General features: G+C 45.3%; 1 protein-coding gene across 7 annotated transcripts in view; it reads left to right on the top strand.

The window, feature by feature from the left end:
* Positions 1-12880, top strand: part of TBC1D16 (TBC1 domain family member 16) — a 74315-nt gene extending 61435 nt beyond the window's left edge. For 3 of the 7 annotated variants that reach the window (XM_053301479.1, XM_053301480.1, XM_053301481.1), the window contains 7 exons: positions 1018-1185; positions 2157-2305; positions 3937-4071; positions 5701-5887; positions 9203-9418; positions 11417-11563; positions 12043-12880. In XM_053301479.1, the coding sequence (XP_053157454.1) occupies positions 1018-1185; positions 2157-2305; positions 3937-4071; positions 5701-5887; positions 9203-9418; positions 11417-11563; positions 12043-12288 (1248 nt within the window). In that variant the 3' untranslated portion in view covers positions 12289-12880. The remainder of the gene's footprint in view (positions 1-1017; positions 1186-2156; positions 2306-3936; positions 4072-5700; positions 5888-9202; positions 9419-11416; positions 11564-12042) is intronic. The other 4 variants (XM_053301484.1, XM_053301482.1, XM_053301483.1 and 1 more) reach the window with 4 other exon arrangements.
* Positions 12881-19283: the final 6403 nt, after the last annotated feature.

Genomic DNA, 19283 nt, shown 5'->3' with positions numbered 1-19283 from the left:
CATCCAAAACAATGCAGCACTGTTGCACAAGAGCACTTTTATGCCAGTATGTCAGATTGTGCAGCCATGCTTGCACGGTGCTATGACCATGGGAAATGATGGCTGTTGCATCATGCAAGTGCGATTATGCAGTTTGATGTATTAGCTCAAAAGTGCTCTTGTACAGCAGCGCTGGTGGTGCTTTAGGGTGCAGAACTGCCTATGCTGTGTGGCATGCCAGCCAGCGAGTCTGCAGTTACAGTGGGATTTGAACTTGAGTCCCAGGATCCACCTTCCCTTAGCTGGTCTATTCCATGCTTTTATACTGAAGTATAGGACTGTTCTATCATTGCTAGCTCTCAGCATTCAACGGATGATGTTTTGACAAGGTCTGTTGCTCTATCTTGCTTCCGTCTGCACAAAGGCCTTGCCAGGGCATTAATTATATGTTTAAAGATACTAGAGAAGCTTGTTGGAAACAGTGATTTCTGAATTCCCTTCCTTTCCACCAACCCCCCTCTTTCCCCCTGCTGCTTTCCCCTCATTACAGTACCATGGGGGCTTGCATCTGTGTTGAGCAACCTTTTGATTTTTAAATTAAATGTCAGCTGCAGTTTTCGCCCTGGAATGGCAAGCACCCTCAGAGACAGGCTGGCACTGCTGCTTTCCTGTCTTGCCGAACAGCAATCCTTTTGTATGTGGCCAATCAGTTGTAATTTATTGCCCGCATTCTTGGACAGACTCAAGATATTGCTGCAAGCCGTGTTCAGTTCCAATCTTGGATAGGGGAGGATGGGAAAGGAAGCAGACTTAATGAAGAAGTTTTGTGTTGCTCTGATTTTTAATTATTCCAGTTATGATGGCTGACTTTGGCCAGAAGCCTTCCCAACTTCCAAGGCTTCGTGGTTCTCCCAGGACAGACCCAAGATGAGGTCTTAATTCTCCTGGGGATGATTGGGATAAGCTTTCATAGTCATGGAGATGGAGAAAAGGATAGTGCAGCTCTTGCAATGACCCTCTACTCTGTCTCCCCATTAGCAGCTCACCGATGTGAAGACTTGCATGCAGTTCTCCATCCGACGACCCAAGCTACCCTCCTCGGAAACCCACCCAGAGGAGAACGCGTACAAACGCTTAGATGTTGCTGCATGGCTCCATCACCTGAATGAGGCTGGGCAGGTGGAAGAAGAGTACAAGCTGAGGAAGGTGAGGGACACACTGTTGAGGCACACTTTGCTGTGCTGGTAGTTTCAGTAGCCGAAATGTCTGCAGGTGGAATTAGGTGCATCTGCTTTGATTTTGTCAGGAGCCCTTGCATGTTATCCTAGCCCAGAAGTCCGAGGGCTCATCACAAGCCTTGCTCTCCAGCATGCCCTCAGTCATAGGCTTAACATGTAGGTGCAGTCTTGCTTCCCGTTCACCATCCCTGCACCTGATGTGGGTGTGTCCAGTGACCTACCCACTCCATGATGAGTGTCAGGTGAGCAAGTACCCATACGGAACTTTCCATGGAGTTGGGAACCCTAATTGAACAGTGGTAATGTGCCTAGAAACTAGATTCTTTGCTTCAGTGTGTGAAGGTGGGGTCAGGACCAGCAGGCACAATCTCCCCTTGCCCCTCCAAAAACTAAGCTCTGCTTCTTGCTTACTATTTGCAAATGTGGATACATCTAGGTCAGCTAAAAGGCAAAATAACGTAGTCGTTTTCTCATAAAGATTTGGTTTGCTGGATTCTGCTGCACTGCTTGCTCTGCTCTTTGAGACATGAAGACCAGTGGATATTCCTTGTGGTGCTTGTACAATATCTCATGAGCAAACCCAAAGAAAGCAATTGAGACTGTCTGGCTTAAAATAATTAAAAGGAGGGGGATGTACGTGTACAAGCAAGACTAGGTCCAAGTGTGAAGTTTCCAAGACTGGGGATTAAGCTGTGACGTAAGAACTACGCATGAATTGTATAGGCCCTCCCGGGGGGTTATTGACATTGAAATGAGTTTGATTTGTGTTTCTTCTGGGAAGGGGGGGGCACCACTTTCCCTCAAAAAACATGCAGAATGTGGGCTCCTGAATCAAGGCGTCACTTGTCAAGGGAGAGCAAAAGAGGTTCAGTTTCAGAAACTGTGACATTTTTCTCTGTTGCAATTGCTTATTCTTCCCCCAACCCCCAAACCCTGCAGGCTATTTTCTTTGGTGGGATCGATGTCTGCATCCGTGGCGAGGTCTGGCCTTTTTTGTTGCACTACTATAGCTATGAATCCACTTCAGAGGAGAGGGAGGCACTACGAGTGCAAAAGAGAGAGGAATATTTTGAGATTCAGCAGAAAAGGTAATGAAGAGTGCTGGTGCTGCTTCCTACTCCAGTATTTTCAGGCTTTAAATATATTTTAATGGCTTTTAAGCGGTGGATTTTGAAACACAGATTTTTCCACTATCCAACCTACTTCCCCCCTCAAACTTCTCTCATCTGAGAAGGTTGCTGGCAGCAATGATGGTGGGAAGGTGACTAATGCTGTGTACATACAACTTGCCCTTCAGTGCTGCTGGGGCACTAGCCATTGTCCAGCATTAGTAACTTGATAATTGTGTAAAGATAATGGAGGAGGGGGAAATAGTGGACCAGCTAATTCTGCTTGCTGTTGCTTCCCCTCATCCCATGTAAGTCAGTGGCATGGTGCAACTGTCTAAATCAGAAGTTACTTCCAGCATCGTCAGTTTCACATCTTGGAAACCTTTTCTCCTCGCCACCTCAGTTTAAAAAAAACCAAAAAAAAACTGTACAAGATCACACGTAGAGATGTACCTAATGTTTCACATTATCCACCCACCCTCCTCTGGTCACTTGGGAAGGATAGGAGAGTCTGCCTCTCGTTGTGGGCACTATCCACTAGGCACACCTACAATAGATCATGTACATGACCACGCCCATCCCAATGGCCACACCCCACATTTAGAGAGCTACAATAATTTGGGGGGGTTCTGTTACAAGAAGTCGAGGATCATGTAGACTCTAGGGAATGTACTAGAATTAATCAATGCATTTCAGTGGGCATTCCCTGTCATTTGTTTGAGGAAGGCCTGACCCTAGTCTACCGCAGGACTTGCATACTGATTGTTGCAGGTTCAATCCCTGGCAGCATCTCCAGGAAGGGCTGGGAAAGATTCCTGCCGAAAACCATGGAGAGCCTCTGCCAGTCAGTGTAGGCAATACTGAGCTAGATGGGCCAAGGGTTTGACTTGGTATAAGGCAGATTCCGGTGTTTCTAAGCTAGGAAGAATGGTGGTAAATGGGTGGAATAGCAAGAGCAGCGTGTTATTTCCATGTCAAAAGCCAAAGGCCTTGTGTCCCTGCTGAGACCCTGGAGGGACAAATGTGCTAGGACTGTGACCCTGCCCATCCCTGCAGCACTACACCACTGATAGTCCCGCTAAAATGTCCTCTTGCAGAAATGTGTTTTCAGCTCCTGAAATCTTGTTTTGGCTTTTCTAAGGCAGAACTTGAAGCACTACACCTGCAAAGCTGACTTGACTGAAGGTCATGGTGGGACGCTTAAAATGAAATTTAATAATTTAAAATGACCAAGACAGATTCCCAAGTCTCCAAAACGCTATCAGCTGTACAAGCCCTAAAGCCAATTAGTATGCCCAATTTTGTGTGAGTCACTGCATACACAGTGCCAGCATCTTAATGTCCTCCTTGTCGTCAAGTTATTTATCAAAACTCTCCTGAGGTAGTGACTTGGTCTGGCTGTGATAAAGATGACTGCTATTTTTCCTCCTGATGTCCCAATTGACTCACTATGAGGTGAGATTGCTGCAGAAGGAAAGCAACTACGCAACTCTCACAAAGGTCCCAATTCCTCCTCATTTTGGCCCGTTATCTACAAGATTATGAGACTGAAAAGATCCCCTGGCAAATGTTGGTTTGGATATTTGCTCATGTTGTGGTGTGATATTCAGGCTCTCTATGACACCAGATGAGCAGAAGGCATTCTGGCGGAATGTGCAATTCACCGTTGACAAAGATGTGGTGAGGACCGACCGCAGTAACCAGTTCTTCCGAGGAGAGAACAATCCCAATGTTGAAACAATGAGGTGATTATTTTACCCCATTAGCACAGAATATATGCACTAAAACTTTACACCACAGCTAAAAACCCAGGATTCATTGGTGCCGGAACACCCACCTTAGTGTCTTTCAAGGTTCCATGTTTTCAGCTAGATGCACAGCCATGTTTCCTGAAAGATGCACAGGCCTTTAGCCTGAAGTGATTTTGTACTGTCAAAATACCTGGTGGTTTGATTTGCTCCTAGTTGCCTTTCCCCATTTTTCTAGAAGATGGCTTAGACTAAGTTAACTCATCTCCCTGATGGAGCAGCCATTGCTCCATGTTTTGGGGGCTCAGCTACTCACTTGCACAAACATCTGCATATACCCTTAGACCAGAAGTTGCAGGCATCTTGTTCCTACTGCACATTTTCTTTAGAGAATGGCTAATGCAGGGCGGGGGGTACCACTGAGGTTCTTTATAGCTGCAGGAGCCAGATGTGAAGGTGAGATGCCATTGTTTCAAATTAAGTCACATGGAGATTTAGCAGCAGAGAGCTAATTTTACTGTCCATAAGGGGCATGTTGGAAATGTGCCATGTTTGAGATGACATGCTGTTTAGCTTTCATGCAGATGGTGGCTACAAAGACACATTAGCTGACACCCTGACTAAATTAACTGGAGGAAGTCCTGTTCAAATGCAGTAGCCCTCTAGAGCAGGCATCCCCAAACTGCGGCCCTCCAGATGTTGCTGAACTACAACTTCCAGCATACCCAGCCACAAAAAATTGTGGCTGGGTATGCTGGAAGTTGTAGTTCAGCAACATCTGGAGGGCCGCAGTTTGGGGATGCCTGCTCTAGAGTAACTGCTGAGTAGTACTATTGGGTAACTTAGTCTGGATGTTAGCCTGTGGTTGGAGTTTATTCTGTAAGGGTGTATGATCAGGCCAAAACACTTGGAAGGCACTTTGATTAAAGCAGTTTCTGAAGCTTCCCATTCAGATCATTAACACATTAAAGCATTTAATTTGGCTGCCCTAGTTGTGTTAACCCTAGATTTGTGGAATCATTTTAATCAGCCCTCTTTAAAGTTTTGAAACCTAAAAATCGTGTGTAATTTTTTTTAAAAAAATCCTATAAATTCTGACTCTTAAAGCAATTTTATCTTTTGGCATATGTTATCAGAAGTACTCACAGCCATGAGGGCTTAGGATTCCCCCCCACACACCCATGAAACAAAATGTGCATATCATGCAGATATTCTAGGGGTTCATTGTTACCTATTGCTGCTTCTAGGGTCATGCTAACTAGCTGAAAGGTTGCTACAAGATGGCCTTTGTGATGATGCTAAAGAGAGAATTCTTTTAAGCACTTAGTCCAGAGATATTCTGACCCTAATTAACTCTGTTTTAGATCTGGTCTCTGCTGCTGTATTCAGATAATCCTCATAGGTGAGCTGAAGGCCTCTTATTTGACCATGTGCTACCCCTCTAAAGGCGTATTGAATAGTGCATATGGTTGCTCTAGTACTAGAAGCTACTTATTCCCTCGGTTACGATTGTCCTCCTTTAAAAGAGGAGACCATTACTATTTCCTAGAGAGGAGGAACAGGACTGTTGCTAGTGATCAGTATCCCGACCCTTACCCTCTGGTCTTCTGGCTGTCCCCTTCCTAGGCAAATTTTGCTGAACTACGCAGTGTACAACCCAGTCATTGGCTACTCCCAGGGGATGTCTGATCTTGTTGCCCCCATCCTCGCTGAAGTCCTGGATGAATCGGACACTTTCTGGTGCTTTGTGGGTCTGATGCAGAACACTATCTTCATCAGCTCCCCCCGTGATGAGGATATGGAGAAGCAGCTGGTGAGGATTTGAGTTTTTTGGGACACACCTCTTTGCTTTTCTTCCCCCGTCCCCCACTTTTATTTCTCAAATAAATCTGAAGTGTGAAATGTGCACCCTTGTTGGTAGTGGTTCCATACATCTGACTGGAAAAGTTGAGGTTTTTCAGTTACGGAATTACCTCTAGGATATTGCATATTTGGACTATACAGTCTTCTTCAGGAAGCCTTGTGGGGTTATAGCTGCAGTCTTTTCAGAGGGTTTGCAGGAATACAGGTCTAATGTTGTATCTCTGAGCAACTTCATGTGCTATATCAGCAGACTGATTAATCTACTAGTGTGAGGAGTGTAATATCTGATGAACATATTCTAGGCACTTCCAGACAGAGGGCACTTTTGTGCTTCCTTTCACGACTTTCTGACTTGAACTGCATGTGGAGGAGAAACCACTTTCACACACAGAGCAGTTCTTGTGGGTTTCTTTTTTCTACCCATATCACTGTTTTGCTGTGTTTGACCACATTAGGGGGCAAAACATTGCCAGTTGGTTGTACTTCCCACTGTCTCTCCTCTGTGCTTCACTGTCTTCACCAAGGCTTTTTAAATTCTGTTGTGCATTTCTAATTTATTGAATTTCTGCAGCACTTCATGTGCATGCACACACTTTCTGCGCAGACTACCATGCAGATTCAAAGGGAAGAAACAAAAGCACAAATATTCCTTTCTAGTGTGTCTTGGTTCGTTGGACATGGTTGCTGATTCTTAATAAATGACTTCCTGAAATTATGTCCGATCATTGCCATTTTCTCCCATCCAAATGATCCCCTTTAATGACTTGGCTGCAATCCTATAGGCCACCTTGGCACATAATGCCAAACTGCAGGTTGACAAACCTGAGTTTGTCCTGCAGACCATCTTCCAACCTGGGTCAGGCAACCTCCAGTTTCAGCAGAGGAGCCCCTCCCTCTTCCTGGTCTGCCGAGGCTGCATCCCAGCTAGCTCCGTGGCACTCTCATCGCCACACTGTGGGCATGGTATCCTTCTGGACCGTCTGAGGGGGATGAGTGTAGGAGGCACTGTTTTACTCATACCTCTCGGGCAGATTTCAGAGGGTGTTGTTTGGAGATTGTTGCTCTGCAAAGCAAGAGCTTTTGTATGGTGTCCCTCAGGGCTCCATCTTGTCTCGAATGCTTTTTTAACATTTGCATGAAACCATTGGGAGAGATCATCAGGGGATTTGGTGCAGGGTGTAATCAGAACGCTGATGACATGTAAATCTGCTTCTCCACGTCAGCTTCATCAGGTAATGGCATAACTTCCCTAAATGCCTGCCTGGAGGCAGTAGTGGGCTGGATGAGGGGTAACCAACCGAGGCTGAATCCAAACAAGATAACAAGATGGAGGTGCTTACTGTAGCTAGCTACAGTTCAGGAGATGGAATAGATCTACCAGTTCTAGATGGGTTTACACTCCCTCAGAAGGAACAGGTTTGCAGTTTGGGAGTACTTCTGGACCTCTCTCTATATCTCTATCTCAGGGGGAAGCAGTAGCCAGGAGTGATTTTTATCAGCTTTGGCTGATACGCCAGCTGCACCCTTTCCTGAAAAGTGTGACCTTAAGACCGTGGTGCTCATGCTGGTCACCTCCAGGCTTGACTACTGTAATGCACTCTATGTGGAGCTGCCTTTGTGTGTAGTTCGGAAACTACAATTGGTACAGAATGCTGTCTCCAGGTTGCCCCAAAGGAACCATATAACTCATGTTTTGAAAAAACTACACTGGCTGCCAATACGTTCCTGGGCAAAATACAAAATGCTGGTTATTACCTATAAAGCCCTTAACAGCTTGGGCCCAAGGAATTTAAGAGAATGCCTTCTTCATTATTTATTTATTTAACATATTTTTATACTGCCCTAAACTTATGTCTCTGGGTGGTTTACAACAAGATTAAAAAAGTAAAACATTAATTAAAAACAAACAAAAAATTAAAAGCAAGAAATTTAAAACACTATTTAAAATTTTAAAACAATATTCTAAAAACAACATTAAAACAATCAAAACAATATCAGTTAAAAGCCTGGGTGAATAGGTGCATCTTTGAAGACTCTTTAAAAGTTGTCAGAGACGGGGAGGCTCTTATTTCACTAGGGAGCATATTCCAAAGCCTCGGGGCAGCAACAGAGAAGGCCCATCCCTGAGCAGCCACCAGACGAGCCAGTGGCAAATGCAGACAGACCGCTCCTGAGGATCTCAACAGGCGGTGGGGTTCATGACGAAGAAGACGTTCTCTTAAATAACCAGGACCCAAGCTGTTTAGGGCTTTATAGGTTATGACCAACACCTTGTATTTTGCCCGGAAACATATCGGCAGCCGGTGTAACCCCTTCAATACGGGAGTAATATGCTATTACTCCCTTGATGCCTATTAAGATCATCAGGGGAGTTTCATCTGAGGATGCCTCCAGCTTGTCCGGTGGCAACTCAAAGGAGAGCCTTCTCTGTAGTTGCCCTGGGGCTGTGGAATGCACTTCCTTCTGAAATTAGAGCTGCTCCATCCCTGATGGCTTTTAGGAAACAACTGAAGACGCTGCTCCATCTTCAGCCAAGCTGTTTAGTTGATGTTTTAAATTGAATTCCACTCATTTGGCGGGCTGGGATAAAACCTGCATTCATAGTAGAACCTTCCAAGGCCATGAAGCCTGCCCGCCCCCAGTTCAGAGAAATAGCTCTAGTGGTTTCCATGCAGGCAATTTAAAGTTTTGAGGCTTGACTGTGGGAATTTAAATGGCAAAAAATCAGATCATTTGGGATGGGAATTCTGTCTGTGTGTGTACATACTCTAAAACAAACAAAACCCCAAACTTACATCTGAACCAAGCACAAGCTTATTTTCCCCAAACTTGTGGTTCTGCTGCCTTTCTCTGCAAACTTCTTGTGAAGAAGTCTCCTGAACTTCCATCTGAGTAAATGTGAATAGGAGCAAGCTTTTGTTTTTTGTAGAAAATGGAGGATGTGGTGATAAAATTGGCCTCTGTGGTTTTTTAAATTGCCAAGGGCAGGAATTGAAGTAGCACAGTGGCAAAGGTGTGCTCAGATGTGGAAGGAGGAGGCAGATGTGCCCTTGGGAGCCAATCGCAATACTTCATCGCCTACACAGAAAAACCACTCCCCTTCATAATTGTGCTATGGCCAGTCCACATGTTTGTGAATGTGCTGGTGGCTGGAAATTGGAATGTCTGAACCGGCTCTAAGGCACATACACTCCTCTTCCTGGGCCTGAAGGGTTTCTAGGGGGAGCTTACAGAGCCTGGAAGGAACAACATTCTTCTTCCATAGGCTGGGACTCAGCTGCTCACCAGTCTCTCTTGGCAGATGTACCTGCGTGAACTGCTACGGCTGATGCATGTGCGCTTCTACCACCACTTGGTCTCCCTTGGGGAGGATGGTCTGCAGATGCTTTTCTGTCACCGCTGGATCCTCCTCTGCTTTAAACGCGAATTCCCAGATGCTGAAGCTCTGCGTATATGGGAAGCCTGCTGGGCTCACTACCAGGTTAGGCCGTGGGGGCAGAGATGCTCCCCTTTATCAGACGCTCTTGCATTGCTCCTTGGGGGGATGCTGAGTGGGAACGGTGCCCATTGCAGCTGCCAGTCTCCAGGGCTCTCTCCCCTCCCCCTGCTGTGAGTCTGGGGAGCTGAACATGTGGCTCCTCCTTTATTCTTGGCAATCTGCTGGTCTTCTCCCCCACTGTTTGCTTCTGACATTACACAAATTGATGCAAATTTCACCCTGACAATTCATTACTGAGCTCCTGGGTTGCTCTTGCTGCTGTCACAACCCATCAGCCAGGAAGGCCCTCAGCCTGCCTTAAAGTTGTCAGTGCAGCTCTGGTGGCCTGACTCTCTCCAAGCTCTAAATGTTGCTTGGAAAGAGACACAGAAGCTTTCCTGTGAGATTAGCTCCAGCCACCAAGCAGTAGCAGAGAGCCTACAGGTTTGTTTGACCTGGTCTTGTCTGTGAGAGGACGCTGCCACCGGACTGCTGCTTGCTCACATTTCTCTCTGCCAGGGCAGGAGTGGGATGATTAGGGGGTGGGGAAGGAGTGAGTACCTGAAATGAGTTTGCCTCGAATTAGCATGAGGTAGCAGCACGATATCGGTGGTCGAAATAGACTCCTCTACTAATAAAAGCCACAGGATTAGCAACCAGAAGAACTCTATTCTGTGAACAGAATGATTGGAAATTGAGCATTTGCTAAATTAAACTTCATGTGATGTGTGTAGGGCTGAATGAAATATTTTGGTAGAGCCTGGGGAGGTGGGGAGAACACCCCCCCACCTGCCGGTGTGCATGGAGGTCTTGGGGAAGTGAGTTGGGATTGAGTACATGGTGGGAAAAGGCAGTGTGGAGTGCAGTGTGGACAAAATCCTACAGACTTTCCAGACTTCATAGGCTTGTGCTATAATCTTAACTTATAAATATGTATAAACTTGGTTGAAACCATCAGTCTTGTGCACAAAACTGGGCACCAGGAGAGGCAGTCTGATCCACCAATTCTGACTTCGCCCCCACAGTCTGGTTTGTTTCTTTGCAAGGAAGAAACTTAAGGCTCCCAAAAGGTTTTCATTTAGCTGTTGCCCTTTTGTGGCTTTGGAAGCATTGTTTGTTCATTTGTATATTTATTTCATACATTTACACCCCAGTCCTCCTCCGAGGAGCTCAGAGCATGGTTGCCCAACAGCAGGGGGCAGCATAGGAGCCTGCCAAAATCAGAATGAGCCCTCCATCCCATATCACTTTGATTCTTTTTGGGCCACACTGCTGGGCAGCAAGTGACATAGAATTGCCATGAGGCCAGTAGTCTGTATTGCTCAGCATTTCCTACTGATTCTGTCCAGGCAGCTCAGGAAAGTTCAGTAGCAATGCGGGGAGTGATGATGCATGCTGCCTATTGTTAGTTGTGTACTGTTAAGAATACTGAGGTTGCTGTTCTGACAGATCCATCAGTTGCTACTAGAAATCACTGTTGTACATTAGGAAAGATTAGATGTAAGACACGGGGCAAATTTTGTGTATTCAGCAATGGGGATGGATCAGCCCTGCACAACATAAGGCCCGGAGGCCAGGTCCAGCCCATGGGGACATTTTTTTATGGCCCAGGTAGCCAGTAACAGCAGGAGCCCCCAGATTTGGCATTTGTGTGGAGCTGGAAAGGTGCCCACTGACTGAGCAAGGACAGGGCTTATTTTCTGTCCACTACCCCTGGTTAAAGTTGTGGGCCCATTCGGTGGGTGGGAGGGAAGGACACAACTAACTAGTAATTGATTTAATATTTATCTCTCTAATATTTAATATTTATCTCTCTAAGTACTGGGTTGAGAGAAATGATGCTTTTGCCACCTCCTTGCCACAATGTTCATGACTTCTAATAAACTGCCTCAGTCGCATGCCCACTCACAGGCATCTTCTTTCTAAGATGAAAGATGCTTCAGGATGCCTTATTTCTAATCTCCCCTCTTGGTTGGTTGCTTTTTTATGTTGCTGCTGCAGACAGACTACTTCCACCTCTTCATCTGTGTAGCCATTGTGGTGATCTATGGAGACGATGTCATTGAACAGCAGTTGGCCACTGACCAGATGCTGCTGCACTTTGGCAACCTGGCCATGCACATGAATGGAGAGCTTATACTCAGGAAGGTAAATTTAAATAAATATATATACAAGAAATAAGAATATAAATGAGTATTTTAATAATAGTGCATGATTTTAAAAACATTTTTAAGTTTTAAGTCATAATATATTAAAAGTGCTCAGACATATGCCAGTTAGATAATTAGTTCTAGTATCATAAAAGTCCTCAGACATATGCTGTTGAAATAATTTAACCTTGCAGTACCAGGTGAGCTCGAGTCCTTATGAAGTCATATGCATGGGAGATAAATTAAAATGCCAGTGTTCTGCAGGGAGTGAAAATCTCCTTTTGTAGTCCTACCAGCTTTGAGACAGTAGGTGTAGGTCTCTCTGGTGTGTTTCTGCCCCCACCCCTTACTGGGTGGTGGTGATGAATCTTCATAATGGAAAAAGATAGACATCTTGGACAAACCATTGGCTGTTGGTGTTGCTGTGTGTTGCTGTGTCCTCTGTGTGCATTAACACCTGCTCTCTCCCATCTGCAGGCTAGAAGTTTGCTGTATCAGTTCCGCCTGCTGCCCCGGATTCCCTGCAGTCTGCATGACCTGTGTAAACTGTGTGGAACTGGCATGTGGGACAGTGGCTACATTCCTGCGGTGGAGTGTACTGGAAATCACCCCGACTCAGAAAGCTGCCCGTATGGGGGCATGGTGGACGAACCCTCTCCCAAGCCAGGGAATGAAGTTAGGAAGGGGCTGAAAACACGAGAAGTCTTTGCCTTCCGTAAATGAGGATACTGGACTGCAGATATGTGGCAACTGCAGAAGAAATGGGCACAAAGAATTTGACACAATAGAGGCACATGCTCCCGACAGGTGTCTGAAGAAGAAAGGATGGGGATGTTTTCAGACTCCAAAGGTGGAGGGGAGTGGGTGAGAGGAGAGTGTTGGTAGTGGGTGGGTGGTTATATAATGATCTTTCTCCTGGTCAGCACTGGATCCTGACTGATGTGCGTTGAAACACCTTTCCTGGTATCTGCCATGGCTGCTGTTGCTTCAGTTGATCACTTGGAGGGAGTGCCCGAGGCTGAGCCTCTCAAATTAGGGTCACGAGTAACAAAGGAGTCCCCCCTACCTGCCATAGGGGAACAATGATTGGCTTAAGAAGATGAAGTCTACAACCAGCAACATTGATAGTGGGTGAAGGGGCTGGCTTAGTGTTGCTGCTTCATCCCAGACACACCCCCATGCACCTGCATATGTTGCTTTAACCAAAACGACCACGGCTCACTGGCTTCTGTATAAAGCCATGTTGATCACCTGGAATATAGTCTGCCAAAAACAACAATAATAAAATTGCAAACTTTTGAGTTCCCACGGGAAATGTCTCGTGTCCGTGTCTAGTCACTTGCCATGAAAAAGCCCTCTCCCCTGCTGCCTTTTCAGATTGGCAGACATTTGTTTCCTCTTGGTCAGAATTCAACATCTTGTGATCATGAAAGTCAGATTCTAAGAGCTCACTGTGAATATAATTCATGCAGAATGGCACACCTTCCAGCATTCTGGTTCTTTGATCTAGCCTATCCAGTTTGAGAGCACAGGCAGAGCCCCCGCCCCCCTCAGCAGTGGGGACAGGTGGTGGCACTTTTGTTTGGGTAGATATTTGAGGAAGTCATTGCAATTAGGATACATTTGGGCAGAGGCATGGGCTCAGACTGCACCTCGTATTTTTTAGGTGGAGCCTCTGTCCTGCACTTCTGTTACCTTTATATTCACACCCTTCCTGCTTCCCAGCCTTAACATTATGCACTACAGTATTGTGGTTTTTAAAAAATAAAGCTGCCCAAATTGAGTGTTGTGAGAGATGGGAACTACAAGCTGAGCTTTGGGGGTTTTGTTGAATGTGTTTGCCATGGCAAGGGGAGGGCAGAGCTTTCTTCTTCATCTGCATCTTCTCTCCTGCAGCCTCTGTCTAGCTCTGAGCACCATGAGCAAATAGGACTTGGGCTGCCTCTTTTGCTACTGACTGCCTGGGTATGGCAGTTGTCTCCAGTCCTCCCACTAGCTGTTTTATCTAGATGGTGTCTACTGATGGCAGGGGTGGGGGCTCTAGAAAACCAAGTTGCCTCTTTGCTTATAATTAAGCCAGTGTACATTTTATCCCCAGTTGGAGAAAAGCACCTGTGGCCCTGCTCAAATGGCATTGCAAGTCCTACTTTCCATGGAGTTTTTATTTACTTACTTACTTACTTTTTTGATCCCACTCTTCCTCCAAGGAGCCCAGAGCGGTGTACTATATACTTAAGTTTCTCCTAACAGCAACCCTGTGAAGTAGGTTTGGCTGAGAGAGAAGTGACTGGCCTAGAGTCACCCAGCAAGTCTCATGGCTGAATGGGGATTTGAACTCAGGTCTCCCCGGTCCTAGTCCAGCACTCTAACCACTGTACCACATTGTCTTCAAAAGTCTCTTTTTTACATCTGTTTGTTTTAGTATGGTGCCCACTTTCAGGGCAGAGGATGGTTAAATAGTATCTTTACATGTTCACTACTTATTATCGTTACAAATATGTATATACTGCTTTTAAACAAAGTAGTTTTCAAAGTGGTTTACATAGAAAAAGAAATAAAAATGGCTGACATTATAAAAAGAAACATAAGGTAGTCATGAGCGTCAACCAGTTGTTTCCCCCACTGCTAAATATAAGAAAATCACTGTTTTAAAGGGTGCTGCTTTACTCATTTAGCAGGATTAGAACCTACTCTTGCAGTCTAAGACCCTAGCCCTGGGCTTGCACAGAGTGTGTCCCACCAAGCCAAGTGCAGCCTGCAGTCTTATATTGGAAACCTGCCTGCCAAACTCCCTCGGTTTGTAGTATTGGGCAGATAGAAACCAAGTGTGTCTCAAGTTGTGCACACCTGTCCTAGATAAGTTTGCTTCCCTTTTTAAAGAGCAGCCTCTTGGCCTTAGCTGAGTTGCAGTCCAGTGACAGGAGCATAAACTCTAAGAAGTGGGGCTCAAATTATTTCTCTGCTTCGACTTGTGGGATACTTTTATTTCACATTAATCGTGCGGATAAAATATTGATCTCCTGCCTTCAGAGGGCCATTGGGTAAAGGCTTTTAATTATGGTATACCGTAAAAACAAACTGTATACATGTATATGGTTTAACAACTAAATTTCTGAGGAAGGAGTTGCTTGCCCCTCCACCTGCTGCCCCAGTTCAGTAACTAATACTAGACAGGTAAAGGATTCTCTAGTTAATCCTGCTGATTCAAGGACTAAACATCAACCCAAACTAATCCAGCCATATGCTTGTCTAACCTTTTAAAGGCCTTTACTGAGTTTCCACCAGTCACGCTGTTTTTCTTAATAGCCATCCCAAATCCTTTTGATTGCCGTTTGAATCCATTACTACTTCTCTTGTCTATGGTAGGCAGCAAAAGATCCACATATCCTCTTTCAAGGCACCGCACTGATCAACCTGAAGATTGATGGTCTCTTCTCCAGTCACCTTTCTTCCAAACAAATCCAGCTCCCTCCGTTTTCCCTGTTCTCCAGATGGCTACTCATTGCCATTGCTCTTCTTGGGATTGTACTTGCTGGTATATCCAGAGTCAGCGGGTAATTAGCACTTAAGCAGTCTTTGCCACCAGGGAACGGTCCCAGCAGGAAAGTGCCAATTTAATTTCAGCTCAGCTACGCTTTAACTAGAGATGAGATCGCTGTGAAAGATACATTTCTGTAGAAGTAATGTTCTATTCCTCACATTGGGTAAGGAATATATTACCATTAGGCTTGGCATCTTCCAGAGGTCATAGGAATAGAGCACCACCTGCTGTCTACAATTTCAATTGCTGTGTCATTCTACTATGAGCTGCTCAAGTTCCATCTGGCCACTGGTGCCAGGTACTGTTTAAGCGGCGGGATGGGGCCTTATTCAGAATGCTTTCCAATGGGTGGTTGCCAGAGGAAGTGACTGAATGAGTCATACTTTCAGTTTAGCATGCCAAAGAGGAAATCTCATGTTTGTGGAGTAAGCACAATATATTAATCTGCAAGCTCATTAGAAGATACTATAATAAGACCCAAGTACAAATGTTTAATTGGGAATCGTTAAGTAAAAGCCAATGGGAAAAAAACAAGCCACGCAAAGGGGTTATAGTGTTTCACATTCTAGCATTTAAATCTAACTTAGTTTTGTGTTTAAAAGTTCTGCAATCGAATATTCAGGAGGCATAGAAAGAGCTTTTGTTTGATTTTTCTAAAGCAACCACTATTTGATGGCTACATCTTGAAAGCTTTTGTGGTGCATATGCATTCATGTGTTTTGCTTAACTGCTAATGCCCACTTTATCTGGTTTATTTGGATGCATGGTTTGGAGATGCTGTTAAATAAACTGTCCCAGTTTTCTAGAGATGTAAATACTAGAGAAAGAACAAGATATTCCAAACAGTGCTACTCCAAATAGTGAACCAAATGAAAGAGGGTAATTCTCATAATAAATTTCTTATTACTTAGAGGGTGTGTGCATGCACCTATATGTATGCCACTTAGCTGAAAATATACTGTAATTCTCCGCAATAGATAGGTTCTTATGAGACTCTGCAAGCTGTTAGAGATAAACTGTACTTAATGAACTGGACCCAAAAACTCTTATCTGGCTCTTAGTGACAGGCTTGACTCCAAAAATTGTTGGGCTATTCCTAAGCTGAGTTCCAACAGGATGCTGGTCTCTTCCCATTGCAAAGGTAAAGTGTGCCGTCGAGTTGGTGTTGACTCCTGGCAACCACAGAGCCCTGTGGTTGTCTTTGGTAGAATACAGGAGCGGTTTACCATTGCCTCCTCACGCACAGCAGTGCCTTAATGATTAAGCCAAAATGCTGTACATGCTGTAAAGATTCTGTATACAAAATAGTTACTAAAAACAGTCTCATACATCATCATAGCTGCATCACCAAGACATTTCAGATGAGGATGGAACAATGCATAATTGCTTATTTGAGAATTCACAGTGTAGTAGAACTTGTATTTTTGCCAAAAAAAAAAAAAAGTCCTCCTTAACCAAATCCTCTAACGCTGCTGTAAGTGTTTAAAGCTGCTCTTTCAGGTTCTGCAAAACGTTAAACCTATGTGAAACAGAATTAATGTTCATGCACATGTAAAGAGGTCATCGTATTAAAGATCTATAAAGGTCTCTCTGCTTAGCTTACGCATCTTGAAAACCTTATACTGAATGAGGCAGAGGTAATTTTAGAATCAAGTGGATTATTTACTTTGCTACGGATATATCCAAAGTTATGCATATTATTATGCATTAATATTATCATTTAAAGGATACCAAACATTATTAATGTTAAACTGAGGACATTAAAGTCAATCTTCAAATTAAAACATGATTTCAAAAAAGTGCCAAAGTGTGCACTGAGTAGTTGTAAACACTATACAGCTCCACATTTAGTATTAGGACATTCAGTGTGGAGGATTACATGCAAAGGTTGGAAATGGACAATAGGTTGTTTGTTTTTTGTTTGTTTTAAAGAGAGTTGAAACTTGACAGTGGCTTGAGATAAGCTTTGTTTCTCTTGGTTTACCCATATTGCCATAAAGCACTGATGGTTTTGAGGCATAAGTTATCTCCTCTCAGGCCTTTGGCAGCTTGGCTTTTACTCCAAGGTGTAGCGAGACCCTCAGGGATCAGGGGACAAAATCTATGGAGGGGCCCCCATCACGCACGTGCCCCAGCACCTTTAAGTCATGCCCCCTGCGTCTGACATCACACACAAGGGGCAGGGCAGCCAACATCTTCTCACCACCACTCCTACCTCCTCGGCACCCCCGCCACTGCCCCACTTCCGCTTCTTACCTTGGCCACCCCTCTGGGATGTAGGGGGTGAGTGGGGCAGGTCACCCTCGTGGCAGTGGCGGGCCTCTCTGGCTGGCCAGACGGCCTCTTCAGCCATCCTGTGCACCTGTGCAGTTTGAATATGGACATCGCATGCCCATGACATGCGACGTACATAGTCGAACTGTGCAAGCATGCGGCTGGAGAGGCAGGCAGGCTGGAGAAGCCCACCGTTGCTGCTATAGGGGTTGGCCTGCCCCACTCGGCTCACCCCCCAGAGGCCAAGATAAGTGGCGGCGGGGCAGGGCAAGGGGGCGGCCTGCTGGGGGGGGGGCTGACCCTCTGGGTCCAGGGACACTTTTCCCTGCTTGTCCAACAGATGCTATTCCCATGGCCATGGGAACTGCCTATCCCAAACCCAGAGCACTTCAAGGGGTGGGAGTTGAATTAAGAGAGGCAAGTGAGACATACCAAAAGTTGACCAGCCCATCTCGGTTCCTAGCCCTTAGATAAAAACACTTCCAAGTTCCAACCAATTATAATGAATTAAATGAAACCCTATAGAGGTTGATGTGAGGGATATAAAGAAGTGTGCAACAACATACTTTTCAAACCAGGAAAATGTGTTTACACCCACTATACCTTCTGGAAAGCTAGTGTCTTCCTCTGTTACAGGTCTCCCACTCGGCCTTGTGTTGCTGCAAGATGGCAAAGTGCTATGACCTGAGTGTGTGTGCACTCTCTCTCTGTCCCCCTTCCTCCACCCCCACCCCCACCCACCCACAGAGGTCTCTCTTCATTCTGTAGGAGATGAAATGTCCCCCAGAAGGCTGCTTGTATGATTGTCACACAGGCATCCTCTATTTTCTGCTCCAATCACCATTTCAGCCCAGATGGATCATTAGCCTGACCTTTGAGCTGGTATGATCAGGCATGGAAGCATCTTGGCTGAAGAAGGAGATGATGGCTATGCTACAGAGAACCCGAGAGTCCCATCAGAGTGCCACAGTTGGCTCTGCTTATGCTTGCATCAGCCAGATAGAAGAGCCCTTCAGTATTAAGGGGTTCCCCCCTCCCTAAAGATACACAAACAGTGGGAGGAAGTCCTCCATTAAGCAACTCTTTGAGCAGTTTGTTTTTCAGCTCTCAGCTCTTCCGGCCACACTGTCAACATCCTCCATGCACTCAGCTTGGCTGTTTGGCTTTATTTGCCAATAATCATTCAGGTCATGCTGCAAAAGTTGATGCATTCCCCTGCCCCATGGGGAGAAGAATGAATCTTCTGGGAATAGTTTCTTGTATGTGGAGCATTGTTGACTGATAGAAATTTCTCCAGCTTAAAATCCAATGTGTGTATATCAAGTATTGTTGGGTGAATTTTGATAGGATAGCCATTACAACATTTGGCATGATACCAGCTGTGCATGCTGTTTTTAGCTGGGAATGTTATACACCAAGGTTGCCATGTGGAGGCTGGTTGAAAAGTGGATAGAGTTAATTTTCTCATACATCTTCAAGCACTCGCAAAACAGCAGTGACATGTGAAAAGGCCAGCTTGTATAGAGTTGTGCTCGTGGTCTTAGCCTTCTCACAACCACTTCAATGTGTGGCAACTACAGCTGGAAGTTAGCATATGTGACTGATATAGTTGATATGATCCCAGAAGTTGTGTGTGAAAATGGGTACTGAGGAGGATTTAGATAACATTTATGGGTAATGCAAACAAAAGGGTTATTTTAACTGGGGGGGGGGGGGCGGCAGAGAAGGAATGCCACTTGGACAGTATCATGCTTGTGTGGTATGTAGAGCGGATGGAGCCAGTGCAAGGTCTACCCGCACCTGAGGCAGGGCAAGGGCACCAATGCTGCTGTCGGCCTTATCTGGCTTCCCCAGACACTACACAGATGACCTGGTGGTGCAGCAAGGCACAAAGTGCTGCCAC

Source organism: Hemicordylus capensis, chromosome 2 (assembly GCF_027244095.1).
Source record: "Hemicordylus capensis ecotype Gifberg chromosome 2, rHemCap1.1.pri, whole genome shotgun sequence".
Lineage (NCBI taxonomy): Eukaryota > Metazoa > Chordata > Lepidosauria > Squamata > Cordylidae > Hemicordylus > Hemicordylus capensis.
The sequence above is the reverse complement of the archived record's forward strand: the minus strand, read 5'-3'. Positions and strand labels throughout refer to the sequence as shown.